This window comes from Pristiophorus japonicus, chromosome 4, assembly GCF_044704955.1.
Source record: "Pristiophorus japonicus isolate sPriJap1 chromosome 4, sPriJap1.hap1, whole genome shotgun sequence".
In the NCBI taxonomy this organism is placed as follows: domain Eukaryota; kingdom Metazoa; phylum Chordata; class Chondrichthyes; family Pristiophoridae; genus Pristiophorus; species Pristiophorus japonicus.
The window spans coordinates 243,894,118-243,921,659 of record NC_091980.1 but is presented as its reverse complement, the minus strand read 5'-3'; the positions used below and the strand labels follow the sequence as shown (position 1 = coordinate 243,921,659).

Genomic DNA, 27,542 nt, shown 5'->3' with positions numbered 1-27,542 from the left:
AGAAGTTTACAAACATTAAACAACTTCGGTTTTACAAATAAAGAGCCATCATCAATAATAAATGATAAATACATCAATAAATCAACCAATAATCAAAAAAAAATAAGAAATAATTATTATTTTTTTTTTTAAATTCAATAAATAAAACATTTTCTACTTACCGACTGCAGCACCGGGAGCCCTCCCAACAGCGTGCTGGGATGCCCCACTCTCTGTGTCGATTGGGGGGCGGGGGGGGGGGGGGGGGGGGGAAGAGGAGAGAGATTGGGGCGGGGGAGGAGAGGATGGAGGAGGGAGAGAGATTGGGCGGGGGGGGAGGAGAGAGATTGGGGCGGGGGGAGGAGAGAGATTGGGGCGGGGGGGGAGGAGAGAGATTGGGGCGGGGGGGAGGAGAGAGATTGGGGCGGGGGGGAGGGAGAGAGATTGGGGCGGGGGGGGAGGAGAGAGATTGGGGCGGGGGGGAGGAGAGAGATTGGGGCGGGGGGGAGGAGAGAGATTGGGGCGGGGGGGAAGGAGAGAGATTGGGGCGGGGGGGAGGAGAGAGATTGGGGCGGGGGGGAGGAGAGAGATTGGGGCGGGGGGGAGGAGAGAGATTGGGGCGGGGGGGAGGAGAGAGATTGGGGCGGGGGGGAGGAGAGAGATTGGGGCGGGGGGGAGGAGAGAGATTGGGGCGGGGGGGAGGAGAGAGATTGGGGCGGGGGGGAGGAGAGAGATTGGGGGCGGGGGGGAGGAGAGAGATTGGGGCGGGGGGGAGGAGAGAGATTGGGGCGGGGGGGAGGAGAGAGATTGGGGCGGGGGGAGGAGAGAGATTGGGGCGGGGGGGAGGAGAGAGATTGGGGCGGGGGGGAGGAGAGAGATTGGGGGCGGGGGGGAGGAGAGAGATTGGGGCGGGGGGGAGGAGAGAGATTGGGGCGGGGGGGAGGAGAGAGATTGGGGCGGGGGGGAGGAGAGAGATTGGGGCGGGGGGGAGGAGAGAGATTGGGGCGGGGGGGAGGAGAGAGATTGGGGCGGGGGGGAGGAGAGAGATTGGGGCGGGGGGAGGAGAGAGATTGGGGCGGGGGGGAGGAGAGAGATTGGGGCGGGGGGGAGGAGAGAGATTGGGGCGGGGGGGAGGAGAGAGATTGGGGCGGGGGGGAGGAGAGAGATTGGGGCGGGGGGGAGGAGAGAGATTGGGGCGGGGGGGAGGAGAGAGATTGGGGCGGGGGGGAGGAGAGAGATTGGGGCGGGGGGGAGGAGAGAGATTGGGGCGGGGGGGAGGAGAGAGATTGGGGCGGGGGGGAGGAGAGAGATTGGGGCGGGGGGGAGGAGAGAGATTGGGGCGGGGGGGAGGAGAGAGATTGGGGCGGGGGGGAGGAGAGAGATTGGGGCGGGGGGGAGGAGAGAGATTGGGGCGGGGGGGAGGAGAGAGATTGGGGCGGGGGGGAGGAGAGAGATTGGGGCGGGGGGGAGGAGAGAGATTGGGGCGGGGGGGAGGAGAGAGATTGGGGCGGGGGGGAGGAGAGAGATTGGGGCGGGGGGGAGGAGAGAGATTGGGGCGGGGGGGAGGAGAGAGATTGGGGCGGGGGGGAGGAGAGAGATTGGGGCGGGGGGGAGGAGAGAGATTGGGGCGGGGGGGAGGAGAGAGATTGGGGCGGGGGGGAGGAGAGAGATTGGGGCGGGGGGGAGGAGAGAGATTGGGGCGGGGGGGAGGAGAGAGATTGGGGCGGGGGGGAGGAGAGAGATTGGGGCGGGGGGGAGGAGAGAGATTGGGGCGGGGGGGAGGAGAGAGATTGGGGCGGGGGGGAGGAGAGAGATTGGGGCGGGGGGGAGGAGAGAGATTGGGGCGGGGGGGAGGAGAGAGATTGGGGCGGGGGGGAGGAGAGAGATTGGGGCGGGGGGGAGGAGAGAGATTGGGGCGGGGGGGAGGAGAGAGATTGGGGCGGGGGGGAGGAGAGAGATTGGGGCGGGGGGGAGGAGAGAGATTGGGGCGGGGGGGAGGAGAGAGATTGGGGCGGGGGGGAGGAGAGAGATTGGGGCGGGGGGGAGGAGAGAGATTGGGGCGGGGGGGAGGAGAGAGATTGGGGCGGGGGGGAGGAGAGAGATTGGGGCGGGGGGGAGGAGAGAGATTGGGGCGGGGGGGAGGAGAGAGATTGGGGCGGGGGGGAGGAGAGAGATTGGGGCGGGGGGGAGGAGAGAGATTGGGGCGGGGGGGAGGAGAGAGATTGGGGCGGGGGGGAGGAGAGAGATTGGGGCGGGGGGGAGGAGAGAGATTGGGGCGGGGGGGAGGAGAGAGATTGGGGCGGGGGGGAGGAGAGAGATTGGGGCGGGGGGGAGGAGAGAGATTGGGGCGGGGGGGAGGAGAGAGATTGGGGCGGGGGGGAGGAGAGAGATTGGGGCGGGGGGGAGGAGAGAGATTGGGGCGGGGGGGAGGAGAGAGATTGGGGCGGGGGGGAGGAGAGAGATTGGGGCGGGGGGGAGGAGAGAGATTGGGGCGGGGGGGAGGAGAGAGATTGGGGCGGGGGGGAGGAGAGAGATTGGGGCGGGGGGGAGGAGAGAGATTGGGGCGGGGGGGAGGAGAGAGATTGGGGCGGGGGGGAGGAGAGAGATTGGGGCGGGGGGGAGGAGAGAGATTGGGGCGGGGGGGAGGAGAGAGATTGGGGCGGGGGGGAGGAGAGAGATTGGGGCGGGGGGGAGGAGAGAGATTGGGGCGGGGGGGAGGAGAGAGATTGGGGCGGGGGGAGGAGGAGAGAGATTGGGGCGGGGGGGAGGAGAGAGATTGGGGCGGGGGGGAGGAGAGAGATTGGGGCGGGGGGGAGGAGAGAGAGATTGGGGCGGGGGGGAGGAGAGAGAGATTGGGGCGGGGGGGAGGAGAGAGAGATTGGGGCGGGGGGGAGGAGAGAGAGATTGGGGCGGGGGGGAGGAGAGAGAGATTGGGGCGGGGGGGAGGAGAGAGAGATTGGGGCGGGGGGAGGAGAGAGAGATTGGGGCGGGGGGGAGGAGAGAGAGATTGGGGCGGGGGGGAGGAGAGAGAGATTGGGGCGGGGGGGAGGAGAGAGAGATTGGGGCGGGGGGGAGGAGAGAGAGATTGGGGCGGGGGGGAGGAGAGAGAGATTGGGGCGGGGGGGAGGAGAGAGAGATTGGGGCGGGGGGGAGGAGAGAGAGATTGGGGCGGGGGGGAGGAGAGAGAGATTGGGGCGGGGGGGAGGAGAGAGAGATTGGGGCGGGGGGGAGGAGAGAGAGATTGGGGCGGGGGGGAGGAGAGAGAGATTGGGGCGGGGGGGAGGAGAGAGAGATTGGGGCGGGGGGGAGGAGAGAGAGATTGGGGCGGGGGGGAGGAGAGAGAGATTGGGGCGGGGGGGAGGAGAGAGAGATTGGGGCGGGGGGGAGGAGAGAGAGATTGGGGCGGGGGGGAGGAGAGAGAGATTGGGGCGGGGGGGAGGAGAGAGAGATTGGGGCGGGGGGGAGGAGAGAGAGATTGGGGCGGGGGGGAGGAGAGAGAGATTGGGGCGGGGGGGAGGAGAGAGAGATTGGGGCGGGGGGGAGGAGAGAGAGATTGGGGCGGGGGGGGAGGAGAGAGATTGGGGCGGGGGGGGGAGGAGAGAGATTGGGGCGGGGGGGAGAGGAGAGAGATTGGGGCGGGGGGGAGGAGAGAGAGATTGGGGCGGGGGGGAGGAGAGAGATTGGGGCGGGGGGGAGGAGAGAGATTGGGGCGGGGGGGAGGAGAGAGATTGGGGCGGGGGGGAGGAGAGAGATTGGGGCGGGGGGGAGGAGAGAGATTGGGGCGGGGGGGAGGAGAGAGATTGGGGCGGGGGGGAGGAGAGAGATTGGGGCGGGGGGGAGGAGAGAGATTGGGGCGGGGGGGAGGAGAGAGATTGGGGCGGGGGGGAGGAGAGAGATTGGGGCGGGGGGGAGGAGAGAGATTGGGGCGGGGGGGAGGAGAGAGATTGGGGCGGGGGGGGAGGAGAGAGATTGGGGCGGGGGGGGAGGAGAGAGATTGGGGCGGGGGGGAGGAGAGAGATTGGGGCGGGGGGGGAGGAGAGAGATTGGGGCGGGGGGGGAGGAGAGAGATTGGGGCGGGGGGGAGGAGAGAGATTGGGGCGGGGGGGAGGAGAGAGATTGGGGCGGGGGGGAGGAGAGAGATTGGGGCGGGGGGGAGGAGAGAGATTGGGGCGGGGGGGAGGAGAGAGATTGGGGCGGGGGGGAGGAGAGAGATTGGGGCGGGGGGGAGGAGAGAGATTGGGGCGGGGGGGAGGAGAGAGATTGGGGCGGGGGGGAGGAGAGAGATTGGGGCGGGGGGGAGGAGAGAGATTGGGGCGGGGGGGAGGAGAGAGATTGGGGCGGGGGGGAGGAGAGAGATTGGGGCGGGGGGGAGGAGAGAGATTGGGGCGGGGGGGAGGAGAGAGATTGGGGCGGGGGGGAGGAGAGAGATTGGGGCGGGGGGGAGGAGAGAGATTGGGGCGGGGGGGAGGAGAGAGATTGGGGCGGGGGGGAGGAGAGAGATTGGGGCGGGGGGGAGGAGAGAGATTGGGGCGGGGGGGAGGAGAGAGATTGGGGCGGGGGGGAGGAGAGAGATTGGGGCGGGGGGGAGGAGAGAGATTGGGGCGGGGGGGAGGAGAGAGATTGGGGCGGGGGGGAGGAGGAGAGAGATTGGGGCGGGGGGGAGGAGAGAGATTGGGGCGGGGGGGGGAGGAGAGAGATTGGGGCGGGGGGGGGGGGAGGAGAGAGATTGGGGCGGGGGGAGGAGAGAGATTGGGGCGGGGGGAGGAGAGAGATTGGGGCGGGGGGGGAGGAGAGAGATTGGGGCGGGGGGGGGGGGGAAAGGAGTGATTGGGGCGCGGGGAGGGGAAGGAGATTGGGGGGGGGCAGGGGGGAAGGAGAAGGGGGAGGGAGGCTGAATGGGCCGGGCCCGAGACTCTCTCTCCTCCTCCCCGCCCCAGATTTACAGGTAGGTGGCGTTGGGTCGGGTCAGGGGGGAGGTCGGTTCGGTTCAGGTCGGGGGGTGGGAGGGAGGGAGAGGAAGGTCAGGTCGGGGGGAGGGAGGTCAGGTCGGATCCAGTCCGGGGGCGGGGGGGGAGCGGGTGTCGGGTCGGGTCCGGAGGCGGGAAGCGGGTCGGGAGGAAGCAGGAGCTGGCCGTGGGAGGAGCCTTATTCACGCAGCCCCAGTGAGGCCATTCGGCCAGGGCTAGGGGCTGCGTGCTTCGGCCCCTCCCACACAGTTTCGGGCGCCTGGAGCTACTGCACTTGTGTGCCCACTGTAGCGCGCATGTGCAGAGGTCCCGGCCATGTTTTCGGCGCAGGGACCTGGCTCCGCCCCGTACAGCTCCTGCTGCGCTGCACCGAGGGCCAGAGGAGATGGAGAATCTGGAGGGTTTTTTTAGGCGCACTTTGTGGCGCGAAAAACGGGCGTCCAGGTCGGGACTGCGCCGTTCTAGGCACGGCTCGAAACTTGGGCCCATTATCTGTCACTGGTCAACATTCTGTGGCTTTGCACAAGTAAGAGAACAAGGGATAACTGAACCAGAGCACAGAAGTGATTTAGTTGCCCTTTTAAAGCTATCCTTATTTTTATATATTATCTTAATTTTAATTTATAAGTGGCCATATTCACAGCAATTTGGAAAGCAAAGTAGAGTTGGTTGGAGCAGAGGACTTGCTCTACAGTACAGGCTGAGGAGCTGGGAAACAACACAGATATAATAGCTACCACTGTGGGGAGAGTACAATTGAAGTATGACAAGTTTACATCAGCAATTTCCATAAATGTGGACATTATAATTACATTAATAACAAGACTTTTATTATAGATAGTGTAGCCCATGCCTAAAAATGAACCCCAAGTCCTGACCATGGTAAATTGTTTACTGGAGAATATGTAGGATATTCACTATATCTCCTGTCAATCCAGACGGCAGAAAATGTCATTTTATGCAGACTAAACAATTGTCTAGATTTATTTACAAAATGCACAAAAGTAAAAAGACAGATAAAATACTAATACAGGTTGCGCGTCCAAAATCCGAAGTTCCAAAATTCGGATTGTTTCAAAATCCAGACATCGTGCTAATCCGTGGAGGGGTCGTCCAAAATCCGGACATTTTTTTTTAAAAACACGATTACCACTGCGAGTTGGGCATAGGGAGGGGGGGGGGGGGGAACACCCCCCAAAAAAATCCAAAAATCCAAAATTCACAAAACATTCACAAAACCTTTACCTACTAAATCGCTGAAAAAATTAAAAACTTTAACTTACCTTTTTTGCAGGTCTTTAACGCAGGTTTTTCCCGACTGCCGACTCTACCAAACCCACCCAGCATCGCCGCCCCCTCCCTCCCCCAGACTTCCCCTCCGCCACCCCCCAGACGCGCTCTCTCCCTCACTTCCTCCCCCCGCCCCGAACTCGCCGCCCCGGACCCTCCACTGCCGCCGCCTCCAACCCTCCCCATGAACTGAAACAAGAGCTTATGTGCAAAGCAATCTGGAACAATTACCCTTTTACTGATAAGGAATGCTCTGGAAATAGTATGGGTTACTACCATTTGTATAGGTTACCACCACTTTTGATCTTTTCGAATGACTAATAATCACATTGATTGACCACTTATTTTGGCTACAACTACAGGTGCAGCATCGAAAATCCAGAACGATCGGTGGCAGAGTTGTTTGGAATCCGTAAAATGTTACGGAATCCAGGCACGCTGACCCTGCCGATCTCGGGGTCCCGCCGCTGCCCGACCTCGGGCCTCGCATTACTGCCCCTCGCCTCACCTCAGGGCCTCCTCGCCGCATCGCCCAAACAGCTCCTCGGCAGCGGGGCCCGCCGAAAAGCTCCTCAGCGGCAGTGAGACCAAACGCAGATTGGGTGACGGCTTTGCGGAACACCTCCTTTCAGTCCATAAGGGTGACCCCGAGTTTCCAGTCGCCTGTCACTTCAATTCTCTGTTCCATTCCCACTTCTGATCTCTCCGTCCTCGGTCTCCTCCACTGTTCCAACGAAGTTCAACGTAGGCTCGAGGAACAGCACCTCGGTTTTCGATTAGGCACTTTACTGTTGTCTTCTCAACATAAGAGTTCAACAATTTCAGATCATAACCTCTGCCACTACATTTTCCCCCAGACAGCAGCTGTTTATGATTCCGCCATCTCCATTTGCAACAGTTAATCACTCCTGCCTTCCACCCTATTACAAACAATCACTTTTGTTCTTTCTTCTCCTCCCCTCCCCCTTTCCCTGCACCTGCTTAAAATCAGTTACATCTCTAACTTTTGCAGTGCTGACGAAGGGTCGCAGGCCTGAAATGTTAACTGGTTCTCTCCCCACGGATGCTGTCTGGCTTGCTGAGAGTTTTCCAGCATTTTCTGTTTTTGATTCGGTTTCCAGCAGCTGGAGTATTCTGCTATTGTATTAGTCCTTTAGATAAAATCAGCAGAATCTTCTCTTTCTTTAATATGCAGCCTTGAAATGCACCTTTCAGGATCTTGCAGCAGCGTTATCACAACCAAACTGCACTGGCCAGGAGAGAGATATTTATCCCATGAAACCTCTAATGTGGAATATTGCTTTTGATGGAGTCAACCAAACAAAATGTCAACAGTCTTAATACATTGGTAAATAATGGAATAAATGGCAAATGAAACAACTGCATCCTCCTTGGAATGCTTTTACACAACTAGAAAGTAAATCTGTCAAACTGCATTTATGAATATTTAAGATGTGCTGCATTATCAAAGTAACTTGATAAGCAATTCTTGATCAAAATTAATTTCCTTTCCAACCTTGCTATCGCCATGTTTTATTATGTCCATCGCAGAGAAGTCTTCATTTTAACATTTACGGTGCAAAATTAAAAAGACAAAGTGGCTTGAGGAGTGGTACAGAAGGGAGGGATTCAAATTCTTGGGACATTGGAACCGGTTCTGGGGGAGGTGGGACCAGTACAAACCGGATGGTCTGCACCTGGGCAGGACCGGAACCAATATCCTCGGGGGTGTGTTTGCTAGTGCTGTTGCGGAGGAGTTAAACTAATATGGCAGGAGGATGGGAACCTATGCAGGGAGACAGAGGGAAATAAAAAGGAGGCAGAAGCAAAATAGAGAAAGGAGAATAGTAAAAGTGGAGGGCAGAGAAACCCCAAGGCAAAAAACAAAAAGGGCCACATTACAGCAAAATTCTAAAAGGGGCAAAGTGTGTTTAAAAAAAAAACAAGCCTGAAGGCTCTGTGCCTCGATGCGAGGAGTATTCGGAATAAGGTGGGTGAAATAACTGCGCAGATAGCAGTTAACGGATACGATGTGATTGGCATCACGCAGACATGGCTCCAGGGTGATCAAGGCTGGGAACTCAACATCCAAGGGTATTTAGCATTTAGGAAGGATAGACAGAAAGGAAAAGGAGGCGGGGTGGCATTGCTGGTTAAAGATGAAATCAATGCAATTGTAAGGAAGGACATTAGCCTGGATGATGTGGAATCGGTATGGGTGGAGCTGCGGAATTCCAAAGGGCAGAAAGCACTAGTGGGTGGTGTGTATAGCCCACCAAATACTAGTAGTGAGGTTGGGGACAGCATCAAACAAGAAATAAGGGATGTGTGCAATAAAGGTACAACAGCAATCATGGACGACTTTAATCTACACATTGATTGTGCTAACCTAACTGGTAGCAATGCGGTGGAGGAGTATTTCCTGGAGTGTATTAGCGATGGTTTTCTAGACCAATATGTCGAGGAACCAACCAGGGAGCTGGCCATCCGAGACTGGGTATTGTGTAATGAGAAGGGACTAATTAGCAATCTTGTTGTGCGAGGCCCCTTGGGAAGAAGTGACCATAATATGGTAGAATTCCTTATTAAGATGGAGAGTGACAAAGTTAATTCGGAAACTAGGGTCCTGAACTTAAGGAAAGGTAACTTCGACAGTATGAGGCATGAATTGGCTAGAATAGACTGGCAAACGATACTAAAAGGGTTGACGGTGGATAAGCAATGGCAAACATTTAAAGATCACATGGATGAACTTCAGCAAATGTACATCCCTGTCTGGAGTAAAAATAAAACTGGGAAGGTGGCTCAACCATGGCTAACAAAGGAAATTAAGGATAGTGTTAAAGCCAAGGAAGAGGCTTATGAATTGGCTAGAAAAAGCAACAAACCTGAGGACTGGGAGAAATTTAGAATTCAACAGAGGAGGACTAAGGGCTTAATTAAGAGGGGGAAAATAGAGTACGAGAGGAAGCTTGCAGGGAATATAAAAACTGACTGCAAAAGCTTCTATAAATGTGAAGAGAAAAGGATTAGTAAAGACAAACGTAGGTCCCTTGCAGTCGGATTCAGGTGAAATTATAATGGGGAACAAAGATGTGGCAGACCAATTGAACCAATACTTCGGTTCTGTCTTCATGAAGGAAGATACAAATAACCTTCCAAAGGTACGAGGGGACAGTGGGTCTAGTGAGAAGGAGGAACTGAAGGATATCCTTATTAGGCGGGAAATTGTGTTACGGAAATTGATGGGATTGAAGGCTGATAAATCCCCGAGGCCTGATAGTCTGCATCCCGGAGTGCTCAAGGAAGTGGCCCTAGAAATAGTGGATGCAATGGTGATCATTTTGCAAGAGTCTATCGACTCTGGATCAGTTTCCATGGACTGGAGGGTAGCTAATGTAACACCACTTTTTTTAAAAAGTGGGAGAGAGAAAACAGGCAATTATAGACCGGTTAGCTTGACATCAGTAGTGGGGAAAATGTTGGAATCGATCATGAAGGACAAAATAGCAGCGCATTTGGAAAGCGGTGACAGGATCGGATCAAGTCAGCATGGATTTATGAAAGGGAAATCAGGCTTGACGAATCTTCTAGAATTTTTTGAGGATGTAACGAGCAGAGTGGACAAGGGAGAACTAGTGGATGTGGTATAGTTGGACTTTCAGAAGTCTTTTGACAAGGTCCCGCACAAGAGATTGTTGTGCAAAATAAAAGTACATAGTATTGGGGGTAATATACTGACGTGGATAGGGAACTGGTTGGCAGACAGGACGCAGAGAGTCGGGATAAACGGGTCCTTTTCAGAATGGCAGGCAGTGACTGGTGGAGTGCCACAGGGCTGAGTGCTGGGACCCCAGCTCTTTACAATATACATTAACAATTTGGATTAAGGAATTGAGTGTAATATCTCCAAGTTTGCAGATGACACTAAACTGGGTGGCGGTGTGAGCTGTGAGGAGGACGCTAAGAGGCTGCAAGGTGACTTGGACAGGTTAGGTGAGTGGGCAAATGCATGGCAGATGCAGTATAATGTGGATAAATGTGAGGTTATCCATTTTGGGGGCAAAAACACGAAGGCAGAATATTATCTGAATGGCAGCAGACTAGGAAAAGCGGAGGTGCAACGAGACCTGGGTGTCATGGTTCATCAGTCACTGAAAGTGGGCACGCAGGTACAGCAGGCGGTAAAGAAGGCAAATGGTATGTTGGCCTTCATGGCTAGGGGATTTGAATATCGAAGCAGGGAGGTCTTACTGCAGTTGTACAGGGCCTTAGTGAGACCACACCTGGAATATTGTGTTCAGTTTTAGTCTCCTAGTCTGAGGAAGGACGTTCTTGCTATTGAGGGAGTGCAGCGAAGGTTCACCAGACTGATTCCAGGGATGGCTGGGCTGTCATATGAGGAGGGACTGGATCAACTGGGCCTTTATTCACTGGAGTTTAGAAGGATGAGAGGGGATCTCATAGAAATATAAGATTCTGACTGGACTGGACAGATTAGATGCGGGAAGAATGTTTCCGATGTTGGGGAAGTCCAGAACCAGGGGACATAGTCTTTTGATAAGGGGTAGGCCATTTAGGACTGAGATGGAGAAACTTCTTCACTCAGAGTTGTTAACCTGTGGAATTCCCTGCCGCAGAGAGTTGTTGATGCCAGTTCACTGGATATATTCAAGAGGGAGTTAGATATGGCTCTTACGGTTAAGGGGATCAAGGGGTATGGAGAGAAAGCAGGAAAGGGGTACTGAAGGAATGATCAGCCATAATCTTATTGAATGGCGGTGCAGGCTCGAATGGCCTACTCCTGCACCTATTTTTCTGTGTTTCTATGTTTTTCCTATCTTTGTCGAATAGTCCTATTCAAGATTAAAGACTCAAAACTGACTATTTGAAGTAAAAGTTATTGAACACTTTATTTGCTTACTCTTCTTCCAAATACTTTCTCCTTTATTTTTTAAAACTAAAGCTTGGAAAACTGAGAGTTCATCTTAAATATAGAAAATTTCCCACGCCAGGAGGGGATTTGAAGTACAATCGCCAAATTTGCGACTAGTGCATTACACAAGAGTTCTGCACGGCTGAGTGGTCTTTCTATGCCTGCTCTACTTTAGCATTAGCTATTGACAAGTTGCATACATCAGCCCAGACCTTGGTTACGGTACTGAATAGAGATGCAGCAATGAGAAATCCTGTTCAAAACGTCTGATGTTGTCCAACCAAGAGCAGGAGGAAGGTTCAACTTGTGCAGAGTCTCTGGGAGCCAGTCATTAAGATTTTTGGTGATTCATGTTAAATATCTCTGTATTCAGTCCTTGGGTCCAACAATATTACACTAAGCAAGTTATTCTCCCTTCCTCCTTCTCCCCTCCACAACCCAATTTAGAGCAGTCTGTAAACGTTTCTAAAGGTATGTAACTAGGAAGAGATTAATGAAAATAAATGTGGGCCCATTAGAGGCAGAGACAGGAGAAATTATAATGGATAATAAGGAAATGGCAGACATTAAACAAATACTTTGTATCTGTCTTCACAGTAGAAGACACAGGAAACATTCTGGAAATAATGGGAAACCAAGGGTCTAGAGAGTAAAGACATAGTACTGGAGAAATTAATGGGGCTAAGTGGCGACAAATCCCCTGGTCCCAACAACCTACATCCTCGGGTTTTAAAAGAGGGAGCTGCAGAGATAGTAGATGAACTGGTATTAATCTTCCAGAATTCCCTAGATTCTAGAACAGTCCCCAAGGATTGGAAGGTAGCAAACATAACCCCACTATTTCAGAAAGGAGAAAGAGAAAAACAGGAAACTATAAGCCAGTTAGCCTGACATCAGTATTAGGCAAAAATGCTAGAATCTATTATTAGGGACGAAGTAACAGGGCAATTAGAAAATCGTAATACGATTAGGCAGAGTCAACATGGTTTTATGAAAGGGAAATCATGTTTGACAAATCTGTTAGTAGGATAGATAAGGGAGTACCTACCCCAGTGGATATAGTGTATTTGGATTTTTATAAAGCATTCAATAAGCTGCCATAAAAGGTTATTTCACATAATTAGGACTCATGGAATTGGGGGTAATATATTGGCATGGATTGAGGATTGGCTAAAGGACAGAAAACAGAGAGTAGGAATAAACTGGACTTTTTTGGGTTGACAGGTTGTAACTAGTGGGGTACTGCAAGGATCAGTGCTTGGGCCTCAGCTATTTACAATCTATATTAATGACTTAGATGAAGGGACTAAGTGCAATGTATCCAAGTTTGCTGATGACACAAAGTTAGGTGGGAAAGTAAGCTGTGAGGAGGATGCAAAGAGGCTGAAGAGAGATATAGACAGGTTGACTGAGTGGGCAAGAACATAGCAAATGGAATGCAATGTGAAATTATCCACTTTGGTAGGAAGAACAAAAAAGCCAAATATTTTTTGAATGGAGAGAGACTGGGAAACGTTTGCATTCAGAGCGACCTGGGTGTCCTTGTACATGAATCACAGAAAGTTAACATGCAGGTACAGCAAGCATGGTATGTTGGCCTTTATTACAAAGGGATTAAAGTACAAGAGTAAAGCAGTCTTACTACAATTACACAGGGCACTAGTGAGGCCACACCCAACGTACTGTGTCCAGTTCTGGTTTCCTTACCCAAGGAGACACACTTACTTTAGCAGGAGTGCAACGAAGGTTTACTAGATTGGTTCCTGGGATGAAGGGACTGCCTTAGGAGGAGAGATTGAGTAGATTGGGCCCATATTTCCTAGAGTTTAGGAGAATGAGAGGTGATCTAATTTAAACATATAACATTTTAAGGGGTTTGACAGGGTTAATGCTGAGAAAATGTTTTCCCTGACTGGGGAATCTAGAACACGGGGTTACAGTCTCAGAACAAGGGGTAGGCCATTTAGAACTGAGATGAGGAGACATTTCTTCACCCAAAGGTTTGTGAATCTTTGGAATTTTCTTCCTCAGAGAGCTGTGGATGCTCAAGTCGTTGACTATTTTTAAGACAGAGGTCGATACATTTTTGGGAACTAAGAATTAAGGAATATGGTGATAGTGCGGGAAGGTGGAGTTGAGGTAGAAGATCAGCAATGATCTTCTTGAATGACGGAGCAGACTAAAAGTGCCAAGTGGCCTACTCCAGCTCCTATTTCTTGTGTTCTTATATTCTTGTGTTCTTAAAATGTATCCAGTACAGACTGACATCTGGGTTCTTCAAACAGCACTCTCATGTAATACCAGAACCTCGGAGCTGAATGGTTCGCTATCTGAGGAAGCCCCATATTCAGTGGTTACTTCCTTGGAGAGATGATCTGTAATCCACCCTTGATTTACATAGAACTTAGTACCCATGCTCTTTCAACATTGATGAATGTTAGTACAAACATAACAAGTTGCTGGCTACATTGCAGTGTTGTTCGATGCTGCAAATTTCTCAATGTTAACTGGTCAAGTTGTGAGGTACTGGTGTTTCTTGGTACCAAATAGGCACAAAAACATATTCTGTGATTATCGATTGGGTATTACTTAATTTCTTAGGCTTACTCTCTGTTTTTCCGTAATGTGGGAAACTCTCTATAGCCCTTCTTGATGGACAAGTTTCATGAACTACAAGTATATTTGGAGAGTCATGGCATCACTATTAAGTGACAAGTATTTTGTGCAATGATCATGAACAACAGCAATAGTATGAACTATTGCATCTTACAGTATTAAAGGCCTTTGGTGGAGACATCTGTGAAATTGCCATCTATCTAAATTACAATAAATAGTTAAATGTAGCCAGCAAGGATTTCAAAAGGGACAATCATGCTCGACAATCCTAATAGAATTGTTCAAGAAGATAACATGGTAAGCTGGGCAAAATGTAGTGCTTTAGGTAGGCCTTTGACAATGTACCATGTGGGAAATTACTTTAGAAGAGTATGAGATATGGATTTGATGGAGTGAGGCGGGGATAGCAAACTGAATTAGAAATGGACCATACTGCCGCTGACAGGTGAACGCTGCTTTTGATGCCTGTCTTATACCGGTGGTAGTGGCCGGGTACTATACAAGAGTATAGAAAGGATATTCAGGCTTTAAAGAGGGTATAACAAATTCCTTGGAATACTGCCAGGTATGAGGAAATTTGCTGGAGTTCTTTGAGGATATAATGAGCAGGATGGATAAGGGGGAACCGGCCTCCCCTGTCCCCCTCCGCCTCCGTACCGATTGGTTGCGAGGCCGAGCGGATCGGATCCTGATCGCCCACGTGTTCCTGACCCTGCCCTCGCCCCATGACAGACAAAAACGGACTTATTATAGATTCTTCTTCCTCAAAAAGTATTGCCTCACATTTTCTCCACATCAAAATTCATGTGACAACTGTATGTCCACTCTATTAACATGTCTATGTCCTCCTGAAGTTGGTTGCGGTCCTTTTCACAATTACCGCATTACCTATTTTTGCATCACCTGCACATTTTGATATTGTGCCTTTCTTTCCTCCTTTCTTTCTTTACATAGATACATGCATGCATTGAAAAAAACTGCATGCATGGAATTTAGAATGGGCCTTGAGGCCCCCAAAAAATTACAGGGAACCTTCTAAACTGAAGGAAATACACTCCCAGTTTATGCAACCCGTCCTCGTGACTTAACTCTGAGGAAATACAAATACAAAGAAAGGCTTGGAAAATTGGGTCTTTTTAATCATCAGAATGCAGATTTATGGGGCTTTGTAATAGAAGTGTTTAAAATTATGAAAGGATAGAACAGGGCATTTGGACGCAACCGGCTTCCAGTAGTTATGGGGACATAGATACAAGATTAAATGCAAGATTTAGAACAGTGAGCAGGTGAAACTTCTTTACACAGAGTTGAAAGGTTGTGAAATTCACTTCCAGGGTTAGTCATTGAGGCAGAAATTATATCAACATTGAATAATATGTTGGATAAGTGGTTGAGCGAAACGGTGTTGAGGGATTATGGAGCAGGGTGGCTAAATGTAATTAGAACGATTTGCTCACGTGGAAGGTAATCACCAATATTGGTTGGGCCGAATGGCCTGTTTCCATTTTGTCATTTTTTAAATTAATTCGCGGGATATGGGCGTCACTGGCAAGGCCAGCATTTATTGCCCATCCCTAGTTTCTCTTGAGAAGGTGGTGGTGGTGAGCCACCTTCCTGAACCGCTGAGTCCATGAGGTGAAAGTTTTTCCTAGCGGTTTGATACAACTGAATGGCTTGCAAGGCATTCTTGGCCTCTGTCTTGTACTCATCTAAATTCTGCCCCTTGATGACATCATCTGAAGACATGGGTCAGCCATCACATATACGCCCAGCGTTACCTCTCCAACACCTGTTGCGATTGCTCAACTGCCTCTATTGTCAAACTGTTTTTCCAACATCCAGTCTTGGATGAGCTGCAATTTCAACCAAAGCCATTATCTTTCGCCCCCACTACTAACTCCATATCCTTACCATCAAATCGACACCTCTAGCCAGCCACTATCTCAGCTTGAATCAGATTGTTTGCAAGTCCAATGTCCTATTCGGCCAAACTGAGCTACCGCCCCATAACATTAAAACTGACTGCAAAAGCTTCTATAGATATGTGAAGAGAAAAAGATTAGTGAAGACCAACGTAGGCTCTTTGCAGTCAGAATCAGGTGACTTTTTAATGGGGAACAAAGAAATGGCAGACCAACTGAACAAATACTTTGGATCTGTCTTCATGAAGGAAGACACAAATAACCTTCTGGAAATACTAGGGGTTTGAGGGTCTAGTGAAAAAGGAGGAACTGAAGGAAATCCTTATTAGTCAGGAAATTGTGTTCGGGAAATTGATGGGATTGAATGCCAATAAATCCCTAGGGCCTGAAAGGCTGCATCAGAGTACTAAAGGAAGTGGCCCTAGAAATAGTGGATGCATTGGTGATCATTTTCCAACATTCTATTGACTCTGGATCAGTTCCTATGAACTGGTGGGTAACTAATGTAACACCACTTTTTAAAAAAGGAGGGAGAGAGAAAACAGAATTATAGACCAGTTAGCCAGACATCGGTAGTGGGGAAAATGTTGGAATCAATTATTAAAGATGAAATAGCAGTGCATTTGGAAAGCAGTGACAGGATCGGTCCAAGTCAGCATGGATTTATAAAAGGGAAATCATGCTTGACAAATCTTCTGGAATTTTTTGAGGATGTAACTAGTAGAGTGGACAAGGAAGAACTAGTGGATGTGGTGTATTTGGACTTTCAAAAGGCTTTTGACAAGATCCCACACAAGAGATTAGTGTGCAAAATTAAAGTACATGGTATTGGGGGTAATTGTATTGACGTGGATAGAGAACTGGTTGGCAGACAGGAAGCAGAGAGTCGGAATAAACTGGTCCTTTTCAGAATGGCAGGCAGTGATCAGTGGGGTGCCGCAGGGTTCAGTGCTGGGACCCCAGCTATTTACAATATACATTAATGATTTAGATGAAAGAATTGAATGTAATATCTCCAAGTTTGCGGATGACACTAAACTGGGTGGTGGTGTGAGCTGTGAGGATGATGCTGAGAGGCTGCAGGGTGACTTGGACAGGTTAGGTGAGTGGGCAAATGCATGGCAGATGCAGTATAATGTGGATAAATGTGAGGTTATCCACTTTGGGGGCAAAAAAAATTATCTGAATTATGACAGATTAGGAAAAGGGGAGGTACAATGAGACCTGGGTGTCATGCTACATCAGTCATTGAAGTTTAGCATGCAGTTACAGCAGGCGGTGAAGGTGGCAAATGGCATGTTGGCCTTCATAGCTAGAGGATTTGAGTATAGGAGCAGGGAGGTCTAATTGCAGTTGTACAAAGCCTTGGTGAGGCCACATCTGGAATATTGTGTTCAGTTTTGGTCTCCTAATCGGAGGAAGGATGTTCTTGCTATTGAGGGAGTACAGCAAAGGTTCACCAGATTGATTCCCGGGATGGCAGGGCTGACATATGAGGAGAGATTGGAAATCTATGGAATTCTCTGCCTCGGAGAGCTGTGAAGACTGGGTTATTGAATATATTTAAAGGTGGAGATAGACAGATTTTGTGTGCGATGGGAATAAAGGGTTATGAGGAACGGGCAGGGAAGTGGAGCCGAGTCCATGATCAGATCAGCGATGATCTTATTGAATGGTGGAGCAGGCTTGAGGGGCTGGCTCTCCGCTCAAAAGTCTATGCAAAACAATTGTTTCTCTTCCCCATCATCTCCCAAAGAAAGGAGTTCAGTACTCTGGAAGGCTGGAAGTTAAATTAATGTGGAGAAGACAATCTCATGGAATTACATAGAATTTAAAGCAGAGAAATAGGCTATTCAATCCAACTGCTCTATGCCGGTATTCATACTCCACACAACCTCTGCCCACTCTGCCACTATATCCTTCTACTCCCTTCTCCCTCATGTTACCATCAAGTCTCCCCATAAATGCATTAATGCCATTTGCTTCAATCGCTCCATTGAGGGAGAGGGAGGGGGAGAGGAAGAAATTAAAGAACTTGCGTTTATATAGCACCTTTCATAACATCAGGACCTTCCAAAGTACTTTGCAGCCAAGTAAGTACTTTTGAATTGTAGCAGTTCTAATTTAGGGAAATGTGGCAGCCGATTTGCAAACAGCAAAGTCCCTCAAAACAGCAATGAGATAATCTGTTCCAGTGATGGTGGTTGAGAGATAAATATTGGCCAAGACACCGGAAGAACTACCCTACTCCTCTTCAAATGGGATCTTTTATATCCACCCTAGGGGGCAGATGAGGCCTTGATTTAATGCACATCAACAAGATGGCACCTCTGACAGTGCAGCACTAGCTCAGTGTGTCAGCCATTCTCACCTGAGTCAGAAGGTTGTGGGTTCAAGTTCCACTCCAGAGACTGGAGCACAAAAACCTAGGCTAACACTTCAATACAGTGCTGAGGGGGTGCTGCAATGTCAGAGGCGCTATCTTTCAGATGAGACATTAAACTGAGGCCCTGTCTGTTCTCTCAGGTGGACTATTTCGAAGAGGAGCAGGGAAGTTACCCCCAGTGTCCTGGCCAATATTTATTGCTCAATCAACATAACCAAAAAAAAGATTATTTGGTCATGATCACATTGCTGTTTGTGGGACTTTGCTGTGCGCAAATTGACTGCCGTGTTTTCTACATTACAACAGTGACTACAGTTCAAAAAGTGCTTCATTCGCTGTAAAGTGCTTTGGGACGTCTGGTGAAAGTCACTATATAAATGCAAGTCTTTTTTTGATGCATCAGGCTAGATTATCTTGAGTGGGACAGACACTCCACCTTCTGACAGAGGCAAGAGTGCCACTGATTCAAGGCAGACACCTAAAAAGGCTGAATTAGGACTATATGTTTAATAGAATTCAAAATAGCACATTCTTAAACATTTCTGTCCAAACTCAAGACCTAGATCAACGTAACATTCCACAGAAACAAATACTAGATCATATTCATTCACTTGTCCCACATATAAAACCTCTGATTAACATACATTTAATACAATTTCTTTAAAAATGATGTTGCCTTATGACAGGGTCCCTAATCAGATGACTTAAGGGTTTACAAATAAAAGTGAAAATATTTCAACAAAACAATCTCACAAACTAAGGATCTGTGGGAATATTTACCAGCTGCTCATAATTCATATAAATGTTTTAAACCATTTTCTTTAACTATCTTTTGCAAACTGTACCGTCAAAATTTAGAAAAACAAAAGTACATTTTCCCATACGCTTTACAAGCTTCCTGTAAAAATTAATAAACCAAAATAGTAAATGATTCTGCAGCAGCTTTGGTAAACAATGGTGAATAAAGTTAGCTTTTATCTGTGAATTTAGAAAACTACTCTATCTAATTTTATCAATTTGCCTATAAAAAGGATAAAACATTTTATTTTAAATTTGCGTAAAATCCAAGGAATATTTTTGCTAAATTTATGATTTACCTGGTTCCAGTTTTATAATTTTAACTGCAGCCAGCTCTCCAGTCTGTAGATTCCTTGCCTGTAAATGAAAATAAGAGAATACTTTAAGTAAAAAATAAAAACAGGCATAAATACTATTGCTCACTCATATTTTTGAAACATACAAAGCAGTTACCAAGATAGGAATGTTCCATGCAACACACAAATTACATTCTGTTGTGCAATTTATTTTAATTCTGGATGGCAAATCTATGAATGAATGGATAGACACAACCACAAAAATGCACATTGAGAACTTTGCTCTGCATAACTTAAATACCAATTAAGTGTAGCACTGAGAGGGGGCTGCAGTTGGAGATGCCATTATTTCAGATCAGAAAATAAACAGAGATATCATCTTGCCTGCTCAAGTAGACGCAAGCGATTCCATGCCATTATTCGAAGAACAGCATGGAAACTGTTATGGTGTCCTGGCCAGCATTTAACCCTCAACCAATATATTTAATAAGGATTCTCACTTGAGATTATTAGATTAAAAATGAGCACGTGCGAAATAAGAGGTAATTTTGTGACATGGGTCTGTAATTGGTTGAGGACAGAGAGTAGGGATAAAGGATTTGTTCTTTGATTCTCAGGATGTGACAAGTGCATTTCCCCAGCAATCAGCTTATCTATTATATTAATGATTTGGATGAAGAAAGAGAAAGTTGCATATACAAGTTTGCAGATAATAAAAGTTAGGAGGCACAGCAAGATGTGTGGATGGGAGCGTATAGCAACAAAGAGACAGACACGCTGAGCAAGTAGGCAAAGCTATGGCAGATGGAGTTTATTGTGGGGAAGTGCAAGGTCATCCATTTTGGATCTGAAAAATGCAAATTGCCAAATATTTTCTGAATGATGAAAGACTAGGTGCTCTGGAGATGCAAAAGGAATGTGTGTGTCCATTTACAGGAAAAGCTAGTGGACAGGTACAGAAAGTAATCAAAAAGACTAATGGAATACTGGTCTTTATCACATGGGGGTTGGAATTCAGAAGTGAGGAAATTATGCCTGTAGAGAGCCTTAATAATGGACTCCAGCATTTTCCCCAATGACAGATGATAGGCTAACCGGTCGATAGTTTCCTGCTTCCTGTCCCCCTCCTTTCTTAAATAGGGGCGTTACAGTTCGTTTTCCAATCTGCTGGGACCTTGCCAGAATCCATGGAATTTTGGTTGATAGCCACTTCTTTTAAGACCCTAGGATGCAGGCCCTTCTGCAGTACTGCATTCAGGTCACTAGAGAAAAAGTACTAGGCAAACTAATAGGACTAAAGGTGGACCTGATGGCCTGCATCCTAGGTTCTTAAAAGAAGTGGCTGCAGAAGAGTCACCCGTTTAAAACAGAAATGAGGAGGAATTTCTTCTCTCAGAAGGTCGTGAATCTTTGGAATTCTCTACCCCAGATAGCGGTGTCACTGAATATATTTAACGTAGCGATACAGATTTTTGAACGATAAGGGAGTCAATTGTTATGGGAAGCGGGCAGGGAAGTGGAGTTGAGGTCAATTGGCCCACTCGTGCTCCTATTTCTTATGTTCCGGCACCAAACTTCAGAAAGGATATATTGGTGCTGGAGAAAATAAAGCGCAGATTCACCAGAATGATACCAGGAGCTTAGAGTTAAATCACGAGGACGGGTTGCATAAACTGGGAGTGTATTTCCTTCAGTTTAGAAGGTTCCCTGTAATTTTTTGGGGGCCTCAAGGCCCATTCTAAATTCCATGCATGCAGTTTTTTTCAATGCATGCATGTATCTATGTAAAGAAAGAAAGGAGGAAAGAAAGGCACAATATCAAAATGTGCAGGTGATGCAAAAATAGGTAATGCGGTAATTGTGAAAAGGACCGCAACCAACTTCAGGAGGACATAGACATGTTAATAGAGTGGACATACAGTTGTCACATAAATTTTGATGTGGAGAAAATGTGAGGCAATACTTTTTGAGGAAGAAGAATCTATAATAAGTCCGTTTTTGTCTGTCATGGGGCGAGGGCAGGGCCAGGAACACGTGGGCGATCAGGATCCGATCCGCTCGGCCTCGCAACCAATCGGTACGGAGGCGGAGGGGGACAGGGGAGGCAGGTTCCCCCTTATCCATCCTGCTCGTTATATCCTCAAAGAACTCCAGCAAATTTGTCAAACAAGATTTCCCCTTCATAAAATCATGCTGACTCTGCTTGATTGAATTATGCTTTCCAAATGTCCTGCTACGGCTTCCTCAATTATGGACCCCAGCATTTTCTCCAACGACAGATGTTAGGCTAACTGGTCTATAGTTTCCTGCTTTCTGTTTGCCTCCTTTTTTAAAAAAAAAATAATAGGCAGTCCCTCAGACTTGAGGAAGACTTGCCTTCACTCTTAGCATGAGTTCTTAGGTGGCTGTATGAGAACCACAGTCTCTGTCACAGGTGGGACAGATAGTCGTTGAGGGAATGGGTGGGCAGGGAGCCTGGTTTGCCGCACCTTCCTTCCACTGCCTGCGCTTGATTTCTGCATGCTCTCGGCGACGATATTCGAGGAGCTCAGCCCCCTCTTGGATGCACTTCCTCCACTAAGGCGGTCTATAGCCAGGGACTCCAACGTGTCAGTGGGGATGTTGCAACTTATCAGGGAGACTTTGAGTGTGTCCCTGTAACGTTTCCTCTGCCCGCCTTTTGGCTCGTTTACCGTGGACGAGCTCAGAGTAGAGCGCTTGCTTTGGGAGTCTCGCGTCTCGCATACGAACGATGTGGCCTGCCCAGCAGAGCTGATCACATGTGGTCAGTGCTTCAATGCTGGGGATGTTGGCCTGGACGAGGACACTAATGTTTGTGTGTCTGTCCTCCCAGGGGATTTGTCGGATCTTGGAGACATTCTCTAGCGACTTGAGGTGTCTGCTGTACATGGTCCATGTCTCTGAGCCATACAGGAGGGCGGGTATTACTACGGCCCTGTAGACCATGAGCTTGGTGACAGTTTTGAGGACCTGGTCTTCAAATACTCTTTTTCTCAGGCGGCCGAAGGCTGCACTGCACACTGGAGGCAGTGTTGGATCTCGTTGTCAATGCCTGCTCTTGTTGATAGGAGGCTCCCGAGGTAAGGGAAGTGGTCCACGTTGTCCAGGGCCACGCCGTGGATCTTGATGTCTGGGGGGCAGTGCTGTGCAGCGAGGACAGGCTGGTGGAGGACCTTTGTCTTACTAATGTTTAGCGTAAGGCCCATGCTTTCATACGCCTCGGTAAATACGGCGACTATGTCCTGGAGTTCAGCCTGTGTGTGTGCACAGACGCAGGCATCGTCCGCGTACCGTAGCTCGACGACAGAGGTTGGAGTGGTCTTGGATCTGGCCTGGAGACAGCGAAGGTTGAACAGCTCCCCACTGGTTCTGTAGTTTAGTTCTACTCCAGCGGGTAGCTTGTCAACTGTGAGGTGGAGCATGGCAGCGTGGAAGATTGAGAAGGTTGGAGCGATGACGCAGCCGTTTGAGGACTTAATTCAATATGTTATTATGAATTTGCCTATTTGGTGCTGAAATTAGTATATCATCTAAATAATATACTACCCCTTCAATACCTTGCAAAATCTGGTTCATCACTCCTTGGAATATGGCAGGGGCTGAAGACACTCCAAACGGTAGCCGATTAAATTGATATAGGTCGAGATGCGTATTTATAGTCAAGCATGACTTGGACTCCTCATCTAGTTCAAGCTGTAAGGTGATGGCGACCCACCTTCTCGAACCACTGCAGTCCGCGTGAAGGTACTTCTACCGTGCCATTCGGTAGGAAGTTCCAGAATTCTGATCCCAGCAACATTTTTCCAAGTCAGGACAGTTGGTGACTTGGAGGTTGTGGCTTTTCCATGTGCCTGTTGCCCTGTCCTTCTAGGTGGTCGAGGTTGTGGGTTTGGGAGGCGCTGCCGAAGGAGCCTTCGCGAGTTACTGCAGTGCATCTTTGAGATTGTACACACTGCAGCCACGGTGCACCAGTGGTGGAGGGAGTTTTGCTGTGAAAGTAACAACGCTCACCGTTATTTATACACAAATCAGACAGCAACTTCCAGCAAATGGAAATGTGCAATTAAACGCAAAAATCCACAAGTTGCTGTCCGCAATGCGCTGCTCCTCTGCAAGCTGCGTGAAAACAGCATATCGCCATCTGGCTCCACATTCAAATATATTGAACAGCGAAGTTCCTATACTGAAGTCGTAGATACAGATTAACTCATCACAAAAATTTAGGGCTTGTCCATTCCAGTCTTTTAACTGTGTGCTAAGTCTTAATTACAGCCAAACAACCTGTCGAGCACTGAAAACTAACTTTTATAAGTGTGGAGTCTGATTCCTTCAGCTTTTAATTTATTTTTACTTTTTCTTTCTGTCGCTGATCTCTCCCTCTCTCTTAATCCAATCTTCCTTTTCCTCAATTCATTTTGCATTCTGTACCTAATTTGACACTGAATTCACTATTCTACACTTCCTAGCTCAGATGCTGCGCATTAACAATTCTTCAATCTGATTGGTTAAGGAAATACAGTTGCTTGCCCTGTTAGAAAGTCCGTGGGGAAGTGCAAGGCTAACGAAAGGCAGGTGCCGTTTGCTTGCCGCTCACCGCAAAATCTGACCCAATAACATTTAAATGGGAAGCAGATACCCATTTGAAAAATTTTAAAAGGGATATGGGAAAAGGACAGGGAAGTACAACTAGGTGCATAGCTTTCAGGAAGTCGGGATAGGTACAAGGGACTGAACAACTTCCTTCCGTGCTGCAAGATTCTAACCTTCTCTGCGATAGCAAAACTTCAAGTCTTTCTTCGTGACCACGCTAGCAACATTCTAAGAAATTTAGTAACACTAAGAAACTTAAACGGAACCTTTTCCTTAGCGTTTATATTCTTCCTAAGTTACAGTGCTCAAAACTGTACACAATAGCCTGGAATTTGCAGTCAGCAGTGAAGCAAAGGTGCTCGCCTCCGGCCCTTAAGCAAGTTTCGCACGAAGATCTCACGATCTGTGTCGAAAAGTTTGGGTTCTCTAATGCACAATTCAAATCAATGTAACATAGTGGAAATCCATGGTGCGAGCTGCTGTGGACGTCAACAAGCTGTTTAAGCAGCCAATCAAAATGCAGACTTCACAAACAGCGAACCAGGAACAAAAACAGAAAATGCTAGAAACACTCAGCAGGCCAGGCAGCATTCGTGGAGAGATAATATTTCAGGTCAGAGACCCTTCATCAAAACTGGAAAAATTAGAGATGTAACAGATTTTAAACAGGTGCGGAAGCAGGAAAAAAGGAAAGAACAAAAGGGACGGAGAGGGTGGAAGGCAGGGTGATTAAATGTTGCAAATGGAGATAGCAGAATCATAAACAGCTGTCACCTGAAAAAATAGGGGCAGAGGTTAAGGTAGGAAATTGTTGAAGTCCGTAAAGTACCTAATCGAAAGGCGAGGTGCTGTTCCTCGAGCTTACGTTGTTTGATCAGCGAACCAGGAAGTGCGTAAGCACCTAAAATTCTATTTTTTTTTAAATGTTAAAGCAAAACAAAGACTGGGGCTCTCGCATGGGGATAAGTCAAACTGGAAATAACTAACAAATTTACACCCAAAAAAATCTAAAATATTGCTGAGGTTTAACTTCAATTTTTATTAATATGGATAAACTTGGCACTGCACAAAATTAAAATTAGTTTTTCAGGGCTCTAACCTTTGTTCAGCAGTCAATATGCTGTTAAAACCCCATTTACACCTAATCCCTTTGGGTCTAACATTTAATGGGGTATTTAACAGTGTAATTACTTGGAAGAGCCGAAGTTTATCATCAGTTTCCATGGTTTGAGATATTTCACCGAGTGCCAGCTCTGTTTGGGGGTGGGGGGGGGCATGGGAGCACAATGCAGCCTGTGGGGGAGCAGTGAATGACCACAACTTCAGGATTTCTGCATTAGGTCACTAGGCCGCCCATGCGTTAAATCCTGAAGTGGCGCTTAGTTTCAAAGGAAAAATTAGAGTTAACGCTGCCAGTTCAGTGTCATCAGGACCACAAATTCTGGGCTAGTACTTGAACTGCAAGATGCCAATCTATTTGAGGCATTCCGGAAACATGAATGCCTGCCTGTGGTGGTGGTGTTGGGTCCCTTCCATCAGATTTCCGAAACAAAGACCATTACCCCTTCAAAGAATCAACACTGCCCAACAACAACTTGTATTTATATAGCACCTTTAACATGGTAAAACGTCACAAGGTGCTTCACAGGAGCATTATAAAACATAGAAAATAGGTGCAGGAGTAGGCCATTCGGCCCTTCGAGCCTGCACCACCATTCAAGATGATCATGGCTGATCATTCCCTCAGTACCCCTTTCCTACTTTCTCTCCATACCTTTTGATCCCCTTAGCCGTAAGGGCCATATCTAACTCCTTCTTGAATATATCCAATGAACTGGCATCAACAACTCACTGCGGCAGGGAATTCCACAGGTTAACAACTCTGAGTGAAGAAGTTTCTCCTCATCTCAGTCCTAAATGGCTTACCCCTTATCCTAAGACTGTGTCCCCTGGTTCAGGACTTCCCCAACATAGTGAACATTCTACCCGCATCGAACCTGTCCCGTTTGATACCGAGCCACAAAAGACGATATTATCAAAGATGAACAAAAGCTTGGTCAAAAAGGAAGGTTTTAAGGCGCGTCTTAAAAGGAGGAAAGAGGGGTAGAGGCAGAGAGTTTTTTTTGGGGGGTGGGCGGTGCCAGAGCTTAGGACCTTAGCAGCTGGAAGCACAGCCACCAATGGTTTTAACATTAGGGATGCTCAAGAGGTCAGAATTTGAGCAGTGCATATATCTCGGAGGGTTGTAGAGCTGGAGGAGATTAGAAATAGGATGGGGAGAGGCCATGAAGGGATTTGAAAACCAAGGATCAGAATTTTAAAATCAAGGCACCAAATCAGCTACTTCTGTCCCAAGATAAGCACAGAGCATCAGATTACTCTCCATTTCTCCACTTCTTGGGCCCAAGTTTCCACGCGATAAAAAACGGGCACCCCTCCGAGCTGGGCGCCCGTTTTTCGTGCCTAAAACGGCGCCGGAAAAAAAACTCGCGATTCTGGAGAGCCCTGCAGCTCCTTGTCTGTTTGGTGCGGCGCCCAGGGGGGCGGAGCCTACACTCGCGCCGATTTTGTAAGTGGGAGGGGGCGGGTACTATTTAAATTAGTTTTTTTTCCTGCTGGCAACGCTGCGCGTGCGCGTTGGAGCGTTCGCGCACACGCAGTGTGAAGGAAACATTGGCACTCGGCCATTTTTGTAGTTCTTTGTAGCTGTTTAATTGTTGAACATTTTTTCATAAAAGCACATTGCCATCAGCACTGAGGCTTCCTGCAGCCTTCTCACTGTCTCCTTCTCCTCCCCCCCCCCCCCGCGGGAACATCTTCCTTTCTCTCCCCCCCTCCCGCTGCGTTTGGGCAGGCGGTCCCACACTCCCTCCCTCCGCCGTCTGGAACGTCTTCCTCCTCCCCCCCTGCCGTCAGGAACGAAGGAACGAACTTGTGAGGCTGGCTGAAGCACTTTCACACAGGTAGGAAGATGGTTTATTTAATCTTTTCTTTGCTTATAAATGTTTATTCAGGTTGGATTTATTTGTATAATATTTGTATAAGTATAAATAAGGATTTATTGTAGAATTTAATGACTTCCCTTCCCCCCCCCCACCTCGTTCTGGACGCCTAATTTGTAACCTGCGCCTGATTTTTTTTAGTGTAGAACAGGTTTTTTCAGTTCTACAAAAATCTTCACTTGCTCCATTCTAAGTTAGTTTGGAGTAAGTTTTCACTGTGGAAACTTTGAAATCAGGCGTCAGTAACCGAAGACACCCCCTTTTGAAGAAAAAATTCTGTTCCAAAGTAGAACTGTTCTACCTGACTAGAACTGCAGAAAAAAAAGTGGAGAATTGCGATTTCTAAGATAGTCCATTCTCCACCAGTTGCTCCTAAAAATCAGGTGCAAATCATGTGGAAACTTGGGCCCCTTGTTTCAAACCAGCATGCACTGCAAGCAATTCTACACAAGATCCATTGGTGCTAAATTTGAACAGTAAATTAAAAATGTGCTTTTGGTAGAACTACATGAACAATTCCAACTATTACTTTAAAGCAGCTTGCAATTTATTATATCTGTTTCTAATTATTCTACCAAAACATGCGTTCCTTTATTGTACAGTACATTTGGAGGAAAATATTTGCATTGCCTCACTCTCCAAAGCCCCATTACTTTAGTCAGCATATAAAGAACCACATGAGTGCAAGACTTTTCTTTTCTTAGCTTGAACCACTGAACAACCAAAAGTAAACATACAG

At 48.2% G+C, this 27,542-nt stretch overlaps 1 protein-coding gene across 3 annotated transcripts in view; it reads right to left on the bottom strand.

The window, feature by feature from the left end:
* map4k5 (mitogen-activated protein kinase kinase kinase kinase 5) overlaps positions 1 to 27,542 on the bottom strand; it is a 285,168-nt gene that overhangs the window by 215,408 nt on the left and 42,218 nt on the right. The window contains exons 1-2 of one of the 3 annotated variants that reach the window (XM_070879238.1): positions 24,068 to 24,086; positions 19,194 to 19,251 (exon numbers count right to left, since the gene is read on the bottom strand). Coding sequence is in view for 1 of the 3 variants with exons in the window: in XM_070879237.1 (XP_070735338.1) it covers positions 19,194 to 19,251 (58 nt within the window). In the remaining 2 variants the exon portion in view is untranslated. Of the gene's footprint in view, positions 1 to 6,744; positions 7,080 to 19,193; positions 19,252 to 24,067; positions 24,087 to 27,542 lie in introns of those variants that run through there. The other 2 variants (XM_070879237.1, XM_070879239.1) reach the window with 2 other exon arrangements.